The sequence below is a fragment of the Rattus rattus genome, chromosome 3, assembly GCF_011064425.1.
Source record: "Rattus rattus isolate New Zealand chromosome 3, Rrattus_CSIRO_v1, whole genome shotgun sequence".
Lineage (NCBI taxonomy): Eukaryota > Metazoa > Chordata > Mammalia > Rodentia > Muridae > Rattus > Rattus rattus.
This window is the reverse complement of record NC_046156.1, coordinates 122837275-122861546: the sequence shown is the minus strand read 5'-3', so window position 1 is coordinate 122861546 and position 24272 is coordinate 122837275. Positions and strand designations below refer to the sequence as shown.

General features: G+C 43.7%; 1 protein-coding gene across 1 annotated transcript in view; it reads left to right on the top strand.

Annotated features, from left to right (window-relative positions):
* Positions 1–24272, top strand: part of Kcnmb2 (potassium calcium-activated channel subfamily M regulatory beta subunit 2) — a 286445-nt gene that overhangs the window by 226991 nt on the left and 35182 nt on the right. The window contains exon 2 of the mRNA XM_032898549.1: positions 16409–16531. Within this exon, the coding sequence (XP_032754440.1) occupies positions 16476–16531 (56 nt within the window). The 5' untranslated portion in view covers positions 16409–16475. The remainder of the gene's footprint in view (positions 1–16408; positions 16532–24272) is intronic.

Sequence of the window (24272 nt, the reverse complement as noted above, 5' to 3'; positions counted from 1 at the left end):
GGGAACCAAACTTAAATCACCTACAAGATCAACATATACTCTTTCTTAGTCATAGAGCCATCTCTCCAGCCCAATATCACTTTAAGTGATGTGACAAAGATAGAACTTTGAGAATTTGCCTCTTCTTCACACTGGGCTTATTGGACTGTGTTCTGTGAGGCATGGCTGTTGGGGGAGGCAAAACACAGGGAGCTTAACTGTGCTTATTTCATACTGATGTTGGGTGCTGGGCTTTAGGGAAGCACAGAGATTCTGCTCTGGTGGTGGGAAAATGTGAGAAGCCGAAGCTGGTAGGCCCTGACTCTCAGGTATCTCGTCCCTGCTAGAAAACTGCACAAAGAAGTCAGAGTATAGTGTACTGGCAGGGAGGGGGTCCACAGGCCATGACGAGGCCTGGACTGTTGGGGGCCTTCTGGCTGAGGACAGCGTCTAGCCCAGGCTGGGACTGGGAGCTAGGGCTTGGTTCATTGGCAAAGGTAGCAGTAGTTGTCTAGAAGCTCAGAGAGGCCTTCTACAGGAGACTTAGGCAGTGGCTTTGTAGGCAAAGGCCTTCTCCATGCTCCTCATGGTGGTGGTAGATGAAAGAAACAGTCCTTGGTTCCAAACTGTTTATTGGTTGCTCAGTGTGGAAGATGGATGTGTACTAACTTCTCAGGGTGGACCAGAGACTAAATACCTTTTGTGGGAAAGAAAGTCTGGGAAGGGGAGCTTATTGGCTAAAACCTCAGGGCCTCTAGGTACCCCATTAGCATGGAGAACTCTGTTCTGGGACTCCATGTTTCCTTATGTGGGAAGTGTGGGACTCCATGTTTCCTTATGTGGGAAGTGTGGGACTCCATGTTTCCTTATGTGGGAAGTGTGGCACATGTTCCAGGCCAGGAATCTGGCAGGGATCAGGTAGCCACCTAACATCTCAGGTGTGTACCAGAGTTTCTGGGGACTCAGATCCACTGTACCTTACCAAATTTCCTGGCAAGGTCCATTGTCCCGCAAGGGCTCTGATAAGTCTTTTACAGAAGCCTTGCATAGCCCCATCATGACTAGTCTTCCTTATAAAACTCTTCATTTCTTTTTTGGGATATTTTCCCCAACAATCCTTTTTCTTAAATCATCTTATTTTTTCAATTGATATGTAAAAATTATCTGTATCTATAAAGTGCGATAATTCAAAGTATTCGATATGTGATGCTCAAACCAGGGCGAAACAGTTCTACCTCCTTACATACTGATCTCTAGCTTATACTGGGGTTCTCAGAACTCCCTGGTTCTTTAGAACATATAATAAGCTGCTATAAACCAGTAATTTGGTACCCTCTTCATCCCACCCTTCACCCTAACCATAGATGCTAAGCTCAGACCCAAGATGACATGAGCAGTTCAAAGTTCCTCATGAGTGACGATAGAACAACTTCTAGGAATGTCTGTGCAGCTAAGTAGACAACTCAGTTGGTAGTTTGCTTGCCTTGCAAACATGAGGACCTGAGCTCCATCCCCAGAACTCAGCTAAAAGAGCCAGCCATGGTAGCCTGAGCTTGCAATGCCAGCACGAGAGAGGAAGAGACAGGTGGATCACAAGTGCTCATTGGCCTACCAGCCTATACTACCTGGCAATTTTCAGATTAGAGAGACTCATAAAAATAAAAATGTTTCAAAAATAATAAGAAATGGGGTTGGGGATTTAGCTCAGTGGTAGAGCGCTTACCTAGCAAGTGCAAGGCCCTGGGTTCGGTCCCCAGCTCCGAAAAAAAGAAAAAAATAATAATAATAAGAAGAAACAAGATGAATGATGCCTGAGAAATGACACTTCTTGCCTTCGCACTCACATAAATGCCTATGCACCTCACCTGCACATAAACACGCACACAACACACACACACACACACACAACACACACACACACACACACACACACAGAATAGCTACAATGTAAGTTATTTCATCATGATAATAAATATTATAACAAAATTTGAAGTGGGTATTTTGCCATTGTCCTATCAAAATATCGTGATAGGCAAGCGAGCTGACCAGTTAGAAGACTATCAAGTAACTTCAGAGAGAGTGTGATGAGCTGGGGTCAAGATGACCTGTGAATCACTCACCTTGAATCCTGCTTCGTCCACTTAAAACTCAAATGACCTTGAGCAAGCTACTCGCTCTCTCTAAACCTCAGACTCCTCTTCCAAAAGTAAGGGAGTACTAACGCACACCCCGACAGGGCTATTAGCTTTCTCGTTGCTGTGACAAGCTTCCTGACAACAGCAGCTTAAGGGAGTGAGGGTTATTGGCTCACAGTTCCGGAGTACAGTCCACCGTGGCAGGAAGTCACGGTGGTGGGAATCTGAGGCAGCCAGTCACGTTGCATCCACAGTCAGGAAGCAGAGAAAGATAAATGCTCAGACTCAGCTGTGCTCTACGTGTCATTCAGGGCAGCACCCAGGACATGGGATGGAGTAGCCCATATTTGTGGTCAGTCCCCCCACCTCAGAAACCTGATCCAGGGAGTCCACCAGGAGCATGCTCAGAGATTTGTCTCCAGGATGCTCTTAACCTCATGAAGGTGCTAATCAACTTGATTGATGGGATTCACATAAAACACAGGACCTGTTGCACACATGGAAAAAAGGGAGAGTTTATTGTTGTTAAAAATGGTATAGTCATAATCGTAGATTTTAAAACAACCACAGGCAGTAGCAGCCACTGATGTCTGAATGTGCTGAGCTTTCAGTGCATTATTTACAAGTATAAAAATCACAGCAGCCCTCTAACTAAGCCTTTAAAGGGTATACTGTGCCAGAGGTGTTATATATTTATTATATAAATTATATATTTATAATTTATAATTCATTTTTAGCTCTTGTTCACTGGTGTTTTGTCTGCATGTATGTCTGTGTGAGGATGTCAGAAGCCCAGGAACTGGAGTTACAGACAAGTGTGAGTTGCCGTGTGTGCGCTGGGAATTGAACCTGTGTCCTCTAGAAGAGCAGCCAGTGCTCTTAACCAGTGAGCCATCTCTCCAGCTCCAATATGTTTTATTTTGTTTAGGGATTTTTCTTTGTTTGGTTGGTTGGTTAGTTTGGTTTTTCGAGACAGGGTTTCTCTCTGTATGTAGCTCTGGCTGTTCCAGAACTCACTCTGGAAACAAGGGTCCACCTATGGCTGCCTCCCAAGTGCTGAGATTAAAGGTGTGTACCACCACCGCCAGGTGCCAAAAGTAATTTTAGTGCATGTTGAAATGTTAATGCTTAGTTAGGGTACATTAAGTTAAATAAAATATGGTATCGGAATGACTCTCATTTCTTGGCCTTCTTAATGTAGCTAGTAAAGATTTAAAATGGTGACTGTGCTCTCACGGTGCCAGTGGTCCGTTGTTTCTCTGGGTCTGATGAGGATATATGGACAAAGAATGACTGACCAGACAGTGCCTGAGGGACGGAGGAAGGGTGGCTGCCTCCTGGTATTCTGTCTGGCTTGCTTACCCTTCCCCTCCATGCCCCCAACTCCTTCTAATCTGGAAGTGCCTCAGTAACTGCTCCCTGATAAGTCAAGTCATTTTTCCTCAGAAATCAACTCTGTTACCCTGACTGGGCTCAGGTTTCTGATGGCAGCTGTTGGGCATAACGACCAGCTCCTTTTCTTCAGGGGGAGAATCTACATTCATTCCTGCTGATCGCAGTCCAAGCTCTTAACACATCTTTCTCCGAAGCAGAACAATTACTGGAGGCAAATGTTGCAGCGTTGGTTGTCACCAATAAGGAAGCTGGAGTTCAGAGAGGGTAACTATTTAATATCAGTCACTCAGTAAAGAGAGTGAGACAAGAAAGCAATTCCTTCTGCTCCTTGATGCCTGCAGCCTCTTCCAAAGTGGATAGGCTTTCGAAAAACAAGTGTGAACAGAGAAAGTCAAGGTCCCAAATTCTGTCAGTCACTCTTCCTCAGAGGTGGCTTCTACTCATCCTTTGGATGGGAAGTTCCTGATTTAGAGCCCAGAATCATATGCTACAAAATGTAGGCAACTCAAGCTCTGTAGCCAAGCTCTTCGAAGCCATTTAAGGCATTGCTCACTTCCTCCGCAGCAAATTGTCGTCTCAGCAGCATCTTCCAGACAATTGTGAGAATATGAGACTTTTTTAAAAAAAGGGATTAAATGTCTAATTGAATATTTCTCAAGAGTCTGACACCATAGAATGAAACAGGGAACCGGCTTTCCCTTGACCCGAAACCATCACAGAAGAAACATTCGTTTTTCCTTTGTCTTTAGGACAGTCACACCTGCATCTAAATACATCTTAGAAATTAAAGTGCCCTTTCCTCCAGCTCCCCACTGCCCTTTGGGCTGCAAAAAGACACAGTGTTATAAGAAAGCTTTTCCCTCTGGACTGATTTGCTTCTGAAGGGCCTTTCACCTGCAACGGGAAGATAAACAATACAATAAAACAAAACAAACACCCACTCTCAAAATTGGCATCTATGGGGCTAGAGAGATGGCTCAGCAGTTAAGAGCACTTGGTGCTCTTGCAAATGACCCAGGTTCGGTTTCCAGCACCCTCATTCCAGCTCACAGCTGTCTATAAGCTCCAGTTCCTTTTGGGTCTCTTCAGGCACTGCACGCATGTGGTGCACATGTAAACAACAGACAAACGTTTATCCATATAAAATATAAATAATTTTTCAAACTTGGCCTCTAGCTCAAAACATCTCTGCTATATCTTTCTGCTTTTAATTGCTAATCCTGTATGCTGCATAGATTGCTGACCCCCAAGAGGGCACACTGCTCTCACAGAGGACCCAAGCTCAGCCACTAGCATCCAAGTCAGGTGGTTCACATTATCTGTAAATCCAGCTCCCGGGGAACTGGAGCTTCTTCTGGCCTCCAGGGGCAACCACGTTCACATGCACATTACAATAAAATAAATACGATGCTAATAATCAGTTATTTTTCTGAATTCTAAAATCTCCTTGGTCAGGACAATGCCATATCAATTAATTTGGCCTGTTATCTATTTTAGGATAAGTAAATAGTTGTGTTTATAACATAAACATAATTTTCTTGTGCATGTAAATAGATAGGTATAAACAAGCAGCTGCAAAGAGTGTTAGCCTCTGACAATAGCTCTCACAGTAAGTGAAGAAGAGAGAGTACTAATATCCCATTCTGTGGATGCAGATTGGGACTGGGAGGGGTACGCCAGCTGCACCAGTAACCATGCTGACAGCAAAGAAGCAACAATGGAGCCTGGACTCAGAATCCTCTCCCCACCTCCCCCAGTTCACCTCCTCCCTCAGCCAACAGGAGCATTCAAAGCAAAGCAATCTTTGTGATTCTGGTGGGAAGAGAAGCCATCATGACAGACCCGGTCTAAGGCTGAGAACACTGACTTCTCCAGGCCTGTGTAGGGTCATCACACATCTGAACATGGTCAGCTCATGGATGTTACTGAAGAGGCCTGGACAAGCTTAATCAGTGACTCAGTGACTCCGTAGCCTGGCACCCATGATAGGTATTTCCTTGACCTCAAAATACCTCTAAGCAATCTGTTGTGACATCCAAAACTTCTATGATCACATCATTAGCTCCTTTTGGAGGAAGGTTTAGAGACAGACAAAGCTGTGTGAAAGGAACAGAAAGAGACTGACAGCAAGACAGAGTTCAACTCTGTCCTACACAGGCCTGTGGAAGTCATTTACCAAGATCAATGGTGACTTTTATTTGCCTTCCCGTTTGGTGCTAAATCTCCCCTCGCTTGACTTCTCTAGATTTCCCATGAGCATAACTGAGCACTTCATTGAAGAAATCAACAGAACGTAAAATAGAAATTATATTTAACCAAAGACAGATTGGAAGGTAAGTAAGTCATAGGAACGGACCTTGGTGGCAATTTTCCAAACAAGAGTAAAATAATATTCAGATGAAAGAAACCTTAATTCTTCTCTTTGAATTTCCTCAGGTTGTGTATGAGGAACAGGAGTGGAAGGGTCTCTATCACAGCCAATTTCATGGCCAAGGCAAGGCCAATTCCACCCCTTTTTCACCCCTTTCTTCTTGAAAAATTATGACTTGTTATTTAAATGTAAGTCCTGTGTTAATGACTATTATATTACTGTGAAAAGACACAATGACCAAAGCAAAACACTTAGAAAAGGAAAGCATGTTTTAGAGCTTTCTATAGTATCGGAGGGTTAGTTCATGATCATCATGGTAGGAAGCAAAAGACATGATACTAGAAAAGTCTGAGAGCTTTATATCCTGATCCATAGGCAGGAGAGAAAGAGAGAGAGAGAGAGACAGACAGACAGACAGACAGACAGACAGATTGGGCCTGGCATGGCCTTTTGAAACCTAAACACATCCCTCCTAACACATGTCCTCCAACAAGGCCATGGGCCATGTGTCCTAATCCTTCCCAAGCAGATCAACTAATTAGTGATTAAGCATATGAGCCTGTGAAACACATTCTCATTCAAAGTACCACACACCCATCGGATATTGTCAGTTTTGGTCAGAGAAATGTCTTCCTACTCTGGGTAGGGGTTACTACAGAAACTCCTACCCAGTCTAATAGCTAAAATAAGGGACCATTGAAAGCTCAACCATACATGGCATGTTTCTGCATCACCTCTCTTTCAAGGCTTATGGAATATACTTTGAAAGAGGGAGGGGTATTTTGTGGAACCTGTCTTATGGGCAGTTCCAAGATTGAGCACACTGCTATTCCATCATGGAGACCTTCCCTGAGGATCTGTGACTGAGAAAGGGAGAACAATTTCTCCAGTGGTGTAGCCACTAATAAGGCACCCATGTTCCTATAAATTACTTCTTACCCATGTTCCTATATGTAATCCTAATTAAACTCACGTGCTCACAAAAATATTTACAGATCCATCATTGTCTACTGAACACATTTGTTCTAGTTTTCTTCTCTGTTGTTGTGATAAATCCCATGGCCAAAAGCAGCTTGGAGAGAAAAGGATTTATTTCAGCTCACAGTCTGTCACCAGGGGTAGTCAGGGCAGGAACCCAAGGGAGAAAACTGGAGACAAGAACTGAAGCAGAAGTCGTGAAGTGATGCTGCTGCTTACTGGTTTGTTCTCCCTGGCTTGCTCATCCTTCTCGTCTATACGACCCAAGATACCTTCCCAGGCATGGCCCTGCCCACAGTAGGCTGGGCTATCCCACAACAATCAGTAATGAAAACCTGTGCCCACAGACGTGCACACTGGAGGCACTCCTTCAGTTAAGGTTCCCTCTCCTCAGAGGACTCTAGATTGTGTTGGCTTGACAAACGCTAACCAGGGCAAGGTTAAACTGTGTCAATGTTTAAATGAAGTTCATTCTTTCATCGATTTAAAATATATTTCAATCACTTCATATAAACATAATACATAATGGCAGACATCATTCAAACATTCATTCATATGTGTAATGTCACGCCACCTTCACACTCATAGCTTGCAGGTATCCATGTTACATATATGCCTATGTACATGTATTACATATAACATTCATCCTATCACCAAGCATGAAGAAAATTAACTCATTCATCACAAAAATCTCTATGAGAAAAATTCTACTATTGTTATCCTCATCCATATAAGTCAAAGGAAATAAAATAACAAATTCATCTAAGGCTATGAAGATGGTTATGAGTAAAGCCCACCCACCCACTTCTGACCAGTTTTTACTTCTCCTGGGTTGTTTTTTGGCATCATCATGGCTACTGTTTTTCTACTCTTTCTCTCCAATTTCATATGATGAAAAATGTAGTACTCAGGGAATCAGTAAGAATGTTGCCCTGATATTCAACAAGCAGCTTTCTTCCTTTGGTGCAGACTTGGGTGTGTGATTTGCTTTGCAAAGACATGAAGGATGAGAGAAGGCTTTGGTTCTGGAAGAGAACTGCTTTGGAGTGAAATTCTGTTTCACGTTGCTTCGTACTACGTGGCCTGGAAAAGTTGCTTTCTGGAATAGTGATCTTCTCTCTGATAAAGAGAACTTTTGATGAATAGTCCCTATTGGAACTCAATGAATGTGTTAGTTACATAGCTACATAGAAGTACCTCAATCTTCATGACTGTCATGGCCATCTCCAGTCCTCTGCAAGATCTCTTACTAGAACTCGCCCCCTTGATTCTCAGCTGCAATAGTTGCTCTAGTTACGCAGGCTGAGAGAACGGATGATACTTTCAGCACAAGTGCATCATTTGTACCCATGTAAGCAGCTCACATGAGTCATGAGCAGGTTCTTCTTCCAACAGCTGCATCTGGGTAATGCCCAATAGAGTGACATGTTTAACAATTAAGCTGCTTTTAAATATGTAGCATGCAAGGAATCAAAATGAACACCAGTTGTGATTATCCACTTGAAGAGCTCATTAGGAAATGAATTATGGAATAGTGGATTAATTAAGATCACGGAGAAATGTGTTTTCCACTTCTGAAAAGAACTTTTTAAAGAAAGTATAAATCACACAAAATGGCTTGATGTGGTCAGTTTGAACAACAACAAAAAAAGAATCTGCCATTTCCTCCAAGTGGGGGAAAAAAACAACATTTACTAAGTTCCTGCTGAATGTAGACATTATTTCCCATCATCCCTGTGGCATTCTGGCCTGATATCTGTTATTACTCCTATATTCTTGATGAGGAAAATGAGGCTCAGAAAATTTAACAGCATATTGAGGTAATATAATCACTAGACAAGGGCCTGGGGCTTCCACTTGAAACTCATTTCAGAGTTCTTCCCACTGAACCCCGAGATGTCCATTTATAGTGGATATTGGAACTATTAGGTGTGGTAATAGATATACTTCATTCTTCGTGAATATGAATGGCACTCTCCTCTTAAGGACAGTCATCCAATGCAGCCTGCTTTGACCCATCCCCTCTTCTGGACGGGGCATCCTGTAACAGGGGTGGTGGTGTCTGCTATAGTCATCAGTAAGTACGTCTCCATCACCAGACCCCGAGCCTGCCACAGTTACATCTTCAACTCATATGTCAGATGAAGAACTAAATGCTGAGGTAAATAAATGAATTGAGGTCAACCCCGGTCATCTCTTACAATGGTAGAGTTGGAAGGAAAGGAAACATTTTGACCCTAGTCATACAGGGACAGAATGGAGCTATTCCCAAAGCTGCTGAGGGTCATTATAAGCCAAGGAAAGGATGGGTATGCTATTGAACCTAGGCTGACATCCTTCAAAAACACAAATCAGACACAGTGATATGAATAAAAGTTGTCTCTCTGTTACAGAGATCACAAGTGACCACTACCTGTCTTCAGACACAAGGTCCTTGCATGGTCTCCCAGCTGTTGAAAAACCATCTTCATTGAAAACTTGGGAAACACTTTGACACTTGTCTGTGGGTTGTCCATGAGCCATTGGCTCTCAGCTTCCTCATTAACTCTCCATCTAAGTGGTAGAGGTACCACTTGCCCAGTCCTCTAGACACCAAGTGGGAGAAAGGTTCTTAGCCCTGTCATAAGACACCATTGAAACTACACCATCTTCCAGATCTCCAAATGAAACACACTGAGTGAAATGTTGGAAAAACAGGAACCCATGAGAGAGACGGGAGACACAGCAAGAGAAAACCAAGGAAGTATTGGTCACTACATCAAATATCCACCCCACCCCACCCACTTTATTTCAAGACAGGGTTTCTGAGTATAGCCCAGGCTGTTCTGGAACTATATAGACCAATCTGGCCTCAAATTCAGAGCTCACCTGCCACTGCCTCCTGAGTACTGGGATTAAAAGCATGCCTTGCCACTATCAGGCTTCTTAAGTGTTTCTGTTGTCATTGTTTAAGAAGAATTCGATCAACAGCATAAAATTAAGCAAGCTGAGAGACAAGATGGTAAGATGTGGAGAGACAAGGAACTGTTTGAGGCACTACTGAGAAGGTCCATCAACCCTCCCACCCCCCGCCAAGAAAATGAGGCTCAGAAGCTTTGGGAGAGTTTCGTTCTGTCCCTGTATGACTAAGGTCAAAGGTTTCCTTTCCTCCCAACTCTACCATCTGCAAGAGATGACCAGGACAGAGGTTGCTTGTTCCTCTGACTCCATCTGAAGAGCACAGTACTTAGGACAAGGCCGATGTTATGGTGTCCACAGCAGGCAGTAGATGGAGGCACACAACATTCCTTAATAAAATTTGGCAAATAGACACCCAAATAAATGAACTCAAATAAAGTACATAGTTGATTTTGGAGGCAAACAGCACAATGGTATTTTTAAAAATCGCTCCCAACAAATAATGTTTTCTAAAGTAAATCACTTGATCTAAAATTACTACCATGCATTTGGCTTCCCCTTCAAAAGCCCTGGAGCCAAAACAACCCAACCCTTACAGACAGAAGGTATAATTTGCTGTCTGCAAAGATAAAGCCTTACCCATTAGATGCAACCCTAAATGCCTGTGCTTGAAGTGACCTTTTGCATTGCCACCGTGATGTCATTAGTGTGATAATTTTATGCAAGATTAAGCATGTAATTATGTGTTAAATACTTTCCTCAGCTCCTGCTTGCTCACTCAATAAAGCAGAGAGCATGAGGAGTGTCCTACACGTATAGCTCCAGGCCACTGGCATCCATAAACAACTTCCTCTCTGCTATTTCCCAGCTCCATTTCTCACTGGCATTAGCAGCTGTACCCTCAAGGCCCAGTACTGCGAGCTGCAAGTACTGAAAAGCCACTGCATGAAGCAACTCCAGCAGAAGTGTCTAGAAAGGCTTTCACTTAAGTAAACTCAGAACCCAGGAGATTGGAGTAGGATTTCACCCATTGGCTCTCCATCAGAGTTACCCAGATGGGAACTGCTCTGAAGTGCTGAGCCATCTCTTCAGCCTACAGCACCACAATGATTCCCCTAGATGTCTCTAGAGTATGACCAACTTCATTGGCATTACCATCCCAATCCTCTTGCTCAGGACAAGCATCAGAACTTAGTGCTAATGAAGAAGTAGTTTGATCTTACCATCTCAGTAGTTCTAACAGTCTCTGGCCCCGGACAGGAAAGAATTGATTTGCTCCATGTGCAGGTAGAAAACTTAATTGGATTTTCTTTGTGGGGAAAATCCAATCCACTTGTTTTGAAGTGTGTATGCATATACTAGGGGTGGCAAAATGAAGGAAAGGAGTGCTTAGTGTGTGGCTCTCACACGCCAGTATACTTGATATACTTGTAGTGTTCTTGATATCACATGCGATACACTCAGGGTCCTCTGCATACATTGTTGACTTGTCTTCCAAGCCACCAGGTGGCAGGAATTATCCCTTCCGTTTTTTCCACCAAAACTCGGAGCTGTTAATTGGCTTGTACAAAGTCACACAGTTGGTAGATGTCGATGCCAAGAGGCACACAAACACCTGGACCATCTGCTGTTCGTGCTCATCATCTTCTTGGGCCTTGCTGCCCTTTCTAAAAGATCCATATTGAATGATAAGTCAGCCAGCAATCTAAACTTCCTGTCTAAGTCAATGAGAGGAGAGGGGAAACATGACAGTTAGAAAAGAAATATAGAAGATGTACAGGACTGGGATGTAGCTGAATTGGTAGAGTGTTTGGCTAGCATGCATAAGGCCCTGAGTTCATCTCCAGGACACAAAGGCCAACTATGGTGGTACACAGCTGTCATTCCAGCACTCACGAGGCAGAGGCAGGAGAATCAGAAGCTCAAGGTCATCCTCTGATGCATAGATAGTCCAAGGCTAACTTGTCTCAGATAAATAGATAGATAGATAGATAGATAGATAGATAGATAGATAGATAGATAGATAGATAGATAGATAGATAGATAGATAGATATAATGGTATAGATGATAAATAGATGGATTAATAAATAATAGATAGACAGACAGAAAGGCAAATAAATAAAATTAGAAGATGCAGGACAGCCTATGCTAAGAGAAGGATTGAGGAGTTGCCACCTGTACGCTGTCAAAATATGCAGCCAAAGCCAAGGCAGCCATCACAGTTTCTGGTGGCCCCTTAGGCTATCAAAGCAGCAGAGCCATTTACTGCCAACTGTGCACTTGGCAAATCAGGCACAGGCCTGCTACTGCAGATGCTGACACCCTACCTACCAAGGAAAAGGGAGTGTGTACAGACAGGACCATCAGACCTTGCTTAGTCCTGGGAGTGGAAACAAGAAACCTGCTCAAGGCCATCATAGCTCTCTCCAGAGAGCAGGGGATGTAGGAGGTGGATACCCAGTAGGGAATCGAGGCAGAAAGAACAGCGGCTGCTGAGTCAAGGAGGCAGAAACAATGGTGGTAGACTTGGACATGGAAAAGGCTTTCAGTCAATTCCTGAGACAAGGAAAGTGCTTCACTCTTGCTGACTCCCTGGTTTGTTTGGGTTTGGGGAGGGTATTTTTGTTTGTTTGTTTGTTTGTTTGTTTGTTTGTATTTTGAAGACTGGGAAGTATGTTTACTTGCATGTAAGGCCAGAGGTCAGGTCAGTGCAGGTGTCACCCTCTGGAATCATCCACCTTATTCTTTAAGACAGGGTCTTTATTATTTACTTACTTACTTACTTACTTACTTACTTACTTACTTACTTACTTACTTACTTACTTATTTTTCTGGAACTTGCCAAGTAGGGATCACCTCTTTCCCCCACACCAGTGCTGGGATCACACACACACACACACACACACACACACACACACACACACTACCATGCCTGGCTTTGTACATGAATGGTAGGGACCATGTTCAGATCCTTGTGCTTACAAGCACTTGCCTGACCGAGCCATCATCCCCTGATCAGATGCAGGTCTCTTGGGTCTGTGGGTTTGACTCCACACTCACCTGCAACCCTGAAGCTGCTGTGTGTCAGTCCCCTACCTGGGTCACTCAACAGGGTGGTAGACAGGACTTCCCCTGGCCCACAGTTCAGCACAGCAACTTCATATGGGATTCCAAACTGCAAACGTTTACAGATTTCTAATGCCCCTCTGTCACTTCCTGAATAACAATTCAATGGTAATGTTCTTTCCTCAGTGGGGAGAGCTGCATTCCTTAACTTAGGAGTTCAGAGAGCTATCTCTTCCCGAGGGTGTGGGGGGCATCTTGCAGACAGATTCTGTTGGTACAGTTTCAATTCCGGGCACTTCCTTGAAACCTGAAAATCTTTCCCAACCTCCTTATGATCTGTATCCTATGGCCTTTAAAAAGCAGAAACACCCTTTTGTTTTTAGTTAATGGCAAACTTAGAAGGTTTTAAATGACACTTTCTCTTCATGAAAGACACTGGATAGAAAAGTTTAAATATGGTTATTGGAATAACCTAAGTAACCAGGAAGCCCTTTCCAATGGGCTGCAGACAGTTAATTAGAACAAACATCTTTCATTTCCCCCTTTTGCATCAACTTTAAATAGACACCAAGGTGTCTTCCTGAACAGTGACACCCAGTCAGAAAAGTTCCATGAGGACATCAGATCACTGCAGGCCCCTTCATTTTGAATTATTTCAAAGTTCTTAGGATTTCTACAGTGTGTCTATTAAGTCTGGCCAATAATCAATAGCGTGGCTAACTCAATTCCCACTCTACCTATGCTCAAGCTGGACACCTTTTCTTTGTCTCTCCTACACTACCAACACTTTGAGGGGCTTACTAGAGGAGCTGAAGGAGTCTACAAGTCTACACTGAAATAACCTTGCAAAAGTTCAAGCCAATCCTATTACCATGTAACATGTTCAACTTATACCAAACCGCCCCGATCTGGAGACAACCCAGATTTACAGCCAGTTGTATCCCCATTCTATTTCATACCTTCCAGTGAGATGACTACACACTCTTGCTCCTCCTGCCCTGCTGCTGGGGTTGCAAGAGTGCCACACCCGGAGTGCCACACCAGGCCTAAATTCAACTTCTGCTCTTCCTGCAGCTCTGAAAGGAACCCGGTTTCCAGACCTGTTCCTATAAAACCAGTCTATAGTGACCAACCATATGTTTAAATTCATTCTTCAATACACTGCACGTCAAAATAATGGAACGGAGAACGCTCTTAAATAATTTGTCTCAAACTCCGTGGATACCAGGGAGAGCTGGAGGCAGATTTGATGATAGTACTCAGCTCTAGAAAGGTTAAGTGATTTTATCAAGGTCACACAGAAAAAAAAGCCAGCCTCTTCTTCTAGCCCTTGCTACTCAGTGTTATCTTTAGTATCGGCCTCACCGTAGAGCTCCTTAGAGTTCTGGGCCCCACTCGGATCAACTGACCCAGCTTTGAGCTGATTGTGGTTCACTATGGAGACAATGAGAATTCAGGGCCAATAGAAACTTGAAGCACAGCTTACTTTTCCTAACCAGTGGTGCAGTCACAGCTTAGGTAGGGGTAGGGCTCTAGATGTAAGCAGGAAATGCCATTGGTTGTCTTAAAAATTATGTCACTCCCTACTCTTCTGGTTTTCATGGAATAACATATGGCTATGACGCCATGTTTTGTGAGTAGATAGTATGTATCAGGCCTGTGACAGAAAACACAGTACACAGTAACTAACCCCATTTCCAGACACAGGCAACTTTAATCTTAGCCCTTATCAACCCTGTACACTGAAGGAGTCACTTTTCACCCTTCCTTGGTTTTAATGCATTAGGTATCGTTTAACTTTCATGTTGTAATGTCATCTGTATGATATTTTCGGTTTCTGTCCCTCTAATTATTAAGTAGAGGGCTGGAGAGACAGCAGAGGACCTGAGTTTGGTTCCCAGCACCCACACAGGGCCACTCAGAACAGCCTGTAGCTTCAGCTCCAGGAGATCTGATGCCCTTTTCTGGTCTCTGGGCCCCTTCCTGCATGCACACATGCCCCACACATAAATAAAAAGTTAAAAAAAGTAAGTAGAAACAGTAATCTTTTTCTTAAAGAAATTTAAGATAGAAAATACTGAATACTAGCTCTTCTGGTGCTGTGTTTAGAGAAGGGAGCGCTTCCCAAATGTCCAACCAAAGAACACAGCGTGTCAGCCATATCCTTTCCCCAGATCCGAGACACCAGAGCCCCTAGGCACACAGGGCCACTCACATCGCTATCAGAATCTCTGGCAAGCTCTGCTGCTATGACAACAGAGCAGTATCACTGGCAACAGCAAACTTTAGGGACAATGCTTCCCTGTAATCCTTCTACTTGGGATGCTGAGGCAGGAGATTCTTTAGTTTGAAGCCAGGCTGGGCTATAAACTGAGACCCTGACACAAAAACAAAGAAAAGAATTAAAAGAAAAATATTTTACTCCTGGGGTTGGGGATTTAGCTCAGTGGTAGAGCGCTTGCCTAGCAAGCACAAGGCCCTGGGTTCGGTCCCCAGCTCCGAAAAAAAGAAAAAAGAAAAAAGAAAAAAAACATTTTACTCCTAATATGTCACATCTGGGAACAATAAAGAAAATTTTGAAGACGAAAGAGGAAGTGGAATTTTGGTATCCAAATCTGAACTAAAGTTTGGGGAAGTACATCATACTCAAGATTGAATCCTAACTGATTGTGTGTTGTGAGGGAAGCATTGAGATTCTGACGCCTGTGAGAAAGGCAGGATTCTGAAAGGCAGGCTCCCCAGCCTGCCTGGGCAGAGACAATGAAGGACAAAGCCTTATAAAAATGGAATGCGAACTGTCATCACAGACACTTCACCCAGGAACTGATGGAAACAGATGCAGAGACCCACAGCCAAACATTAGGTGGGAGGGAGCTCAGGAAATCGTGGGAATGTGTGGAAGGAAGGACTGTAGGAGCCAGAAGGTTCAAGGACACCACAAGAAAACCTACTGAATCAACTAACCTGGGCCCAAAGGGGCTCTCAGAGACTGAACTGCCAACCAGGGAGCCTCTGCACATCTGTTGCAGTTATGTAGCTTGGTCTTCTTGTAGGACTCTTAAGAATAGGAGCAGGGGCCATCTCTGACTCTGCTGCCTGCCTTTGGAACCCTTCTTCCTACTGGGCCACCTTGTCACCTTGTCTAGCTTCAGTAGAAGAAGATACACCTTGTCTTACTGCAACTTGATGTGCCAAGGCGGGTTGATATCATGGGAGGCCTGCTCTTTTCTGAAGAGAAATAGGGGAGTGGATGGGGATTGGGGGGAAGGACTGGGAAGAGAGGAGGAAGGGCAAAGTGCAGTTGGGACCTAAAGTTAGTTAGCTAGTTAGTTAGTTAGTTAGTTAGTTAGTTAGTTAGTTAGTTAGTTAGTTAGTTAGTTAGTTCGTTCGTTTGTTTGTTGGTTCGTTAATTTAAAAGAAGGAATGCAAATCTCTAAGGGAGGGGCCAGGCTTCAGTGGGGTTTCTGCCGGAGCACAGAGCCAGCACCTCCAAGGCCTAAAAGCCTGGATTGTTTAAGAGAGCTGACCCTCTGAGCTGTCTCTGCTGACACAGAGTCTCGGCTAACCCCAGCGTGTCCTCTGCAGGTCTTTCCGCCACTCCCCCAGGACTTCCACAGCGAGGACAGGAGCTGCAGGACCAACATCCTCTAAGATGTTTATATGGACCAGTGGCCGGACCTCTTCATCTTACAGACACGACGAGAAAAGGTAACTGGGGTGCCCTTGCCACGCTTTGTGGGACAATGGGGATTGTTGGCTGCTCTCCTTGTTGACCAAACATCTGAGAGAAAACCAAAGAAAGGAAGGGTTGACTGTGGTGCAGGACAGTTCGCCATCACAGTGGGGGACAGGGCAGCAGGAGTGGGAAGCAGCTGGTCACATAGCACCTGTAGTCAGCAAGCGGAGACAATGCTTCTGCTCGGCTTACCATCCCCTTATTCAGCCCAGGAGCCCAGCCTCAGAAACACTGCTGCCATGTTCAGAGTAAGTCTTCCTCCCTCCTGTGAGTGCTAGCTTCATGTCACCTGGACACAAGCCTGAGTCATTTGGGAAGAAGCAGCCATGACTGAGACAATGCCCAAATCCAATTGGTCTATGACTGAAAATGCCCTCACCATATGCCAGAAGCTCATGTCCACGGTTATTATGAATCCTGTGGAGATTAAGCATCAGAGAAACTGAATTTCGTGATTTAAAATTTAGGAGGAGCTCTACACCTCAGGGCTGGGGCTTCAGGCACTCTGGCCTGTGGCCTTCACCTCTCTTGCACGCTCAACCACACCCAGTGACTTTGCAAGACTGTGCCCTGTCAGAAATGCCCTCCCACACTCATCTACCCACCAATCCTTTCCTTCTCTAACCCTGAAGACACCCAATCAGAACCCCACGCCCACCCTCAGCATCCTCTTGACCAAATCAGACTTGGCTTTGCTGTCTAGTGAATTTCCAGAGCCTTGCACTGTGCCCGGTACGCAGCAGATACTGAATACACTCACTCAAGTGGTGAACATTGTGAGTCTAGGCACCAAGCATATGGCAAGAGGAAGGCTGAGCTAAGTGGGTTCAGGGAGGCTGGGTAGGTTCATGGATCCCTTGGAGTGCATGCAAGAACAGCTGAAGGGAACAAACAAATGGAGGGAGAGAAAAGACAAGAGATCAAAGTCAGACAACGAAATTGAATGGGTTATGCAGCCCAACCCAGAAACTTCCATTCTCCTTTGGGTTTAGTGAATAAATATGTTCATAAAATAATATAACACCCCTGGTGTGTGAGTGTGTGTGTGTGTGTGTCTGTGTGTGTATGTGTGTCTGTGTGTGTGTGTGTGTGTGTTTGTGTGTGTGTGTGTGTGTCTGTGTGTGTCTGTGTGTGTGTCTGTGTGTGTGTGTCTGTGTGTGTATGTGTGTCTGTGTGTGTGTGTGTGTGTGTGTGTGTGTGTATGTGTCTGTGTGTGTGTGTGTGTGTGTGTGAGTGTGTCTGTGTGTGTATGTGTATGTGTCTGTGTATGTGTGTCTGTGTATGTGTGCCTGTGTGTGTGTGTGTCTGTGTCTGTGTCTGTGTATTTTGCACATGCAAATGTGGAGATCAGTGGTTGATATTGAGTATCTTCTTCAATCTCTCTCCACCTTTGTTTTTGAGATATGGTCTCTCACTGAACCTGGAGTTAAATGGTTGGCCAGACTGGTTAGCCATTCTTGTCTGTCTCCACTGTACCCAGTGCTGGGTTTACAGATAGATGTGAGTCACTGTGTTCTACTATTTTCATGTGTGTGTTGGGGATCTGACCTGAAGTCCTCATGCTTACATGGTAGGTACTTTGCCCACTGATCTGTCTTTCCAGGCCCTCTACAACTGTTTTAATGTTTGTTTCTTCCTGTTTGTCACCAGTTCTTGGAGCCTGAGCCCACTGTTTCCATGATCTTGACTTCTTGTCCAAAAGAATTGAAATAAAGGCTCATACCAATTGCAAAGTAGCAAAGAAACTTTATTCTGATGCAAAACAACAGCACGGATCAGAAATAAGTGTATTTCAAGTAGTCAAGAGGCTGCATAGACGACAAAGTATACAAAGGCCCTTCCTACTGGCTTCCTTTTATGGAGTTGAAGAGAAGCCTGTTACCAAAGAGTAGAGTGAGAGTGGTTCTCTCTCTTGATTGATAGATTATATCATAAAATCATTTTTCTATCATGTATGCCCTTCCCATAATGCATCTGATTTTAATCCTATGCACACTCCTGTGCATAACCATGTAATCATAAACAGGAGAGTCTCCCTAAAAGTTCACCTAAAGAACCAGTTTTGTCTTATTATCATGCACCTGAAACCAGTTCAGATCAGTCAGCCCTCCTACCCTTGTACATCAATATGTTGAGAATACAAAAACTTATACCATTGTTTAAAATAAATACATGCAGCCTGATGCACGAGAGGGGAGGATGTGTGTGTGGTGGGGGGTGGGGGGGACTGCCTCTTGGTTGCTAGGTGCTTTTTTTAGAGCTGGCTACATGTGCATATTACATGCCGATGAGGGTCTTAGCTTTCCAGATGCATTGTTAAAAGATGGGTGTGCATAGCCCAAGCCAGGTGGAGTCCCAGGTTGCAATGCTATTCCCTATGCTTGCCTCATTCCTGTTTGCTTTCTTCCTCTACATCTCTTCCTCATTAATTTTCATGTGTGTGTTTGGGATCTGAACTGAAGTCCTCATGCTTGCATGGTAGGCACTTTGCTCACTGAGCTGTCTCCCCAGGCCCTCTACAACTGTTTTTAGTGTTTGTTTCCCTCTGTTTGTCACCAGTGCTTGGAGCCTGAGCCCACTGTTTCCATGTTCTTAAGTAATGCTAAGTTTTAAGCACATCTGAGTGAGAGATTTACCAGCACTCTTCAGCTTGAGTGACACATTGGGAAGAATTTGATAGAAATCAGAATTGAGGATAATACTGGGGTTATTAAATATTGTTCACAGAGCTTGTTTTCCTCCATAAAACATGAACTGCCCTACAGATAAAATTCCTTCAAAAAATTCCAGAAGCAAAACTGTCAAAATAAATAGCTATTTATAGTAGAAATTTGGGGGTCACTTTTCACAGTAGAAAATCTATTAAAAAATAAAATATGTTTATAATTAGCAAAGTATTTTGACATACCATTGCAGAGGGGAAAGAAAGTTTAAAAGTTTCATGCAAGGGATTATTGCATCCACACACATACTTCCAAATTTCCAATGCGTTGCATGTCTCATGTTACCTTAGTTATGGGGAAATAGTCCCTTGGTGTTTAACTGAGAGACTGTAGCCCAGAAGGCAACTAGCATTTGAACAAAGACTCAATGCTCATCCCAACTCCACAGATGGTGTATTCATTACTTTCCTACTGATGTTCAAGATAATTGACCAAGGAAACCTAAGGTAGGGTTTATTTTGGCTTACACTTTGAGAAAGCAATCCATCATGGAGGTGAAGTCGTGAAGGCAGGAGCGTGAGGCAGAGGGTCACATTGCGCCTGCGCCTGCGCCTGCGCCTGCTGTCAGGAAGTTGGAAGAGATGAATGCTGGTACTCGGCTTCTTTCTCTGTTTTAGTGAGCCTGGGATATGTGCCGCCCGCATTCGGAGACTCCTTTCCTCAGTTGAACACTTCCAGATACGTTTGTGTTTCTATGGTGATTCTAAATACCACCAAGTTGATTATGAAGATTAGCCACCTCACAGATGGACTGTAATCTCGATTTCTTTGATTATATCTGGGCTTCCATGTGCTTTTGCTCAGCCAGGCATAGAGATGAAGATGTGGTCAAGGAAAGGCAACCAAACTAAACACAGTCAGCTGGGAATGCCGGCTGTGAGAGCGTGCTGGCCCTGCATCCGTAGGCTGTTTCTGCTTGCTTGCTTCCGTTAGCTGTGTAGGACGAGGGTGTGCACATTGACACCCCTGTTCAACAAATGCACTTATTACTTTAAATCCCGTAATTACTGAAATCATCCTTGAAAACAAAAATTAAAGTTATAATTTAAGTGTCAGAGAATATTATTGATGCAAAGGACCATCATAGTTTTATGTTCTTCTAACTCTCAAGAATTACTGGTTTGTCGGGCCTGGACTGGTTTTGTGTGAATGTCCAATAATCACATAAAGAACAAACAAAACAGGAAATGAGAAAATTACATATAAAAGATGGGTTTTTTAAATAACATAGAAGCAGTAAAGACCGTTAACTAGTCAGCTCAAAGGTGAAGCCCGTTAGGGTATCTGATGAAGTCCTAACTTTATGTCACCAAGCCTTTTTCTAATTGAAAGGATTCTCTGCACTGGCCTCTGAGGGAGGTGAGAAAAGCAGTCTTTAAAACCAATCATAATCCAGATAAGTTTCTGGGACAAAAGACAGATTAACAAGGGAAAAAAACAAGGAAGCTCATTAAAGAAAACACGAAGCGCATATCACAAGGGAGAGAGATAACTACCAAAGCAGGGGCTTGCAAGCTGTCTTATTAAAATGTTTCAACAGAGTGAGAGATTGTATAGATGCAACAGGATTGAGGAGAGGTGGGAAACTGCAGAAGAATCTGCCTGGCTGGTCGAGTAGTCCTAGACTGATGGAGGAGCTTCCTTCCCTAGACTGATGGAGGAGCTTCCTTCCCTAGACTGATGGAGGAGCTTCCTTCCCACCCACCAAGGATGGAGGAAGCAGGAGGCGGACCAGAAGTAGGAATATCCCTTGTTTTATTCATCCTTTCCCAGACTTTAGGTAAACAAACATGGGCAGCCAGACCCCTGCACTTAAATTATCTTTGGCTCAACAAGGAGAAATAGATCTGTTTCTTTCATGTACAATCTCTTAACTCCAAGAACTGCACATCGTCTCCCTCGGTAAACCCACAGCCCTTCTTTAATGCTCACAGACTCTTTACATTTTTGCTGGTAGATGGAAAGACTACTGTGTATTCTTTATCAATTTTGGTTTGACACCACTGTGAGCTAACCTCCTTCCTTCCTTCCTTCCTTCCTTCCTTCCTTCCTTCCTTCCTCCCTTCCTCCCTTCTTTCTTTCTTGCTTGCTTGCTCGCTTGCTGGCTTGCTTTGCATGTGTGTGGCGGGGGCAGTGATGTGTGTGAATACATGTGTGCCATGGTAAAGTCAGAGGACAGCTTGCAGGGGCCAACGCTCCCCTTGCACATGGATTCGAGCTTAAATTCAGGTTGCCAGGGCTAATTTCAGACAAATTTACCTGCTGTAACCTCTCACCAGCCCTGTGCTCGATTTTAACAATGAGTTATCTGAGAATTCTTTTGTATTTTCTTTATATCGCTGGAAAATAATAAGCCCTTGTTCTTTCTCTATTTGTAAATATAGCACCCCTTCATTATTCTTGTCCAGTCACCCTACCTTACATTTCAGTAAATTAAAATAAAACTGGTGGCAGTGGACATTTTCAGTCTGATTTGCTAAGTGAGGCTTTTCAATATTTCACCATTAAGTAATTGGATCAATTATATTACAGGCAGTTTTTCTTGGCCTTTTATTACATTGAGGATGTTCCTACTTCTAATTTGATAATAGCTCTTACCATGAACGGATGTTAATGTATTTCTAGGTTATATTATTATCACATTATCAGCTTAGAATGCTTTTCACATATTAATAAAAATCTAATAATGACCAATGTTATATTTCCAAAATACAATAGTAGTAGCTTTATCACAGTAGGCCCTATCTCTTTATAAGCTTAGGTTTGGTCCAAAATTTAAATTCTGTTACATTTCATATTTGTGGTTAAGAATGGGGTTAGCCTGTACTTTTTCCATCACATGTGGCTCTGACGGGCTCTGGTCTCAGAACTTGCCAGCCTCATAGCCAGGATGGCTGGCATTCCTTTTCTGCACTCTGGAAGTATCTGTCTTGTATAGCTTGGGCTCAGCTGTAAGTTGCAAGAGCTTTGGATTTCTATGACCAAAATACTTTTAATTATTTAGAACTTTGAGCGATTGCGAATTTTAGTAGTTTGGAATTATTTAGGTCTTCTGGCTGTTTTGTTTTCAAGTATTGCTCTCAGTGAGTTACGTATCTGTAAAGCCTTGCTGTGTATCTCAGTAAGTTCAATGTCTCCATTAATGCATCACAACTGCAAAGTTGTTTTCTAAACAGAGCTCTTTTCTAAAGCATGCTGTACCCACAATTATGGTTTTTTAATTTAAAATGTTTATTTTGGGTTTGTAGGTTTTCTTTATCAACCTTTTCAAAGATGTATCCATTGCTTTAGTCTTTCAGGACACATTGACCTTTGAACTCATTGCCCCTTTAACACAGTTCCCAACCATTTCCTTAGTAGTGCTTATGGTAATTTCTTTCTTTATTCCTTTTTTTTTTTAATTTTTTAATGTTCCACCTATCTCAAAATTTCCTTATATGCTGAGTGAACTAATTTAAGGGCTTTCTTATTCTCTAACCCAAACATTGGAAAATGCACAATTTTTTAAAACTTATTCAGTTTATACCATGCTCCCTAGCCCTCCTGCCAGTCATCATCTTCCACAATCCTTCTCCTCCGAGCAGATGGGGCCCACCTCAGTTTCCCCCCCCCCAGCACATCAAGTCTGTGAGCCTAGGTGAATTCTCTCCCACTGAGGCCAGACAAGGCAGCCGAGCTGGAAGAGCATATCCCGTGTACAGGCACAGCTTTTGGGACAGCCCCTCACAGCAGTTGTTTGGGACCCACATGAAGACCAAGCAGCATATCTGCTACATATGTGTAGGGAGGCCTAGGTCCAGGCTGTGTATGTTCTTTTGTTGGTGGTTCAGACCCTGAGAACCCCAAGGGTCCAGGTTAGTTGGCTCTGTTGGTTTTCCTATGGAGTTCCTATCCCCTTCCGGTCCCACAATCCTTCCTCCTGTTCTTCCGTAAGAGTCCCTAAGGTACATCCACTATTTGGCTGCAGGGTCTACATCTGTCTCAGTCAGATGCAGGTGGACCCTCTCAGAGGACAGTGGTGCTACACTCCTGTCTGCAGCATAATAGAATATCATTAACAGTGTCAGGGATTAATGCTTGCCCATTGAATGGATCTCAAGTTGTGCTGCTTATTTCCAGTCCCTCAGTCTCTGTTCCATCTCTGGCCCTTGCATTGGGGTGCATCTCCAGGACTAGACAGGGACCTGAGATAAGGGAAACACCCAAAAATCAATGGTGGTGAACCTGAAGAGGCTACCTCCAGGCAGGAACCCCAGTGGAGCGATAGGAACACCAACCTGAAGGTTGGTGTCTATATGCAGGTGAGGGCTGGCACAAGTTAGGTCAAGGTCATGAATGGACAGTAAAAAGTAAGGTGGGAACAAAGTTTTTATAAGGCATGAGAGAAGGGAAAGTGGGAGAAACAAGATGGAGACGGAGAAGGGTGACCCAGATCCGGGTGGTCTTAAATGGCCCTAGGTAGTTATGTCTATTTCTTAAGGGATGGATTTTTATAGGTAAATTTATCTTATCTAAGTGGGTAGTTTTTATCTTTATCGATTGATTGTGAGTTTATTATGTGGATGTATTGTGAAGTGAGAATTTAACATATAAATCTGATTGATAAATTATAGCTTATTGAGTCATGATTTCACCGGGTAATTGGGAATTTATACTTTAACTACCAAGGAGGCAGTTGTTGGGAGTGTGGGTAGAGTTCATGGCAGGGACCCACAATAGGCCAGCTGCTGCTGGACTTCTAGAGCCCTGATTTTACCGGGCAGCTAGAACCAGAGAGTTAGCGGCTAGCAGAGAGCTGCCGGGAGAGATACTAACCAGTGATAAATTATGGTTAGTTCCATATGGCCCTTTGGTGCTGGAACTAACCCTAGGGACCAGCATGGCAAGGTGCCACGCTGGAACAGCTTGGGGACCGCCTGGGTCTGAGAGTAACTGGGGCCAGCATGGAGCGGTGATGTGCAGGAACCAGAGCCCCCGAGATAAAAGTGCC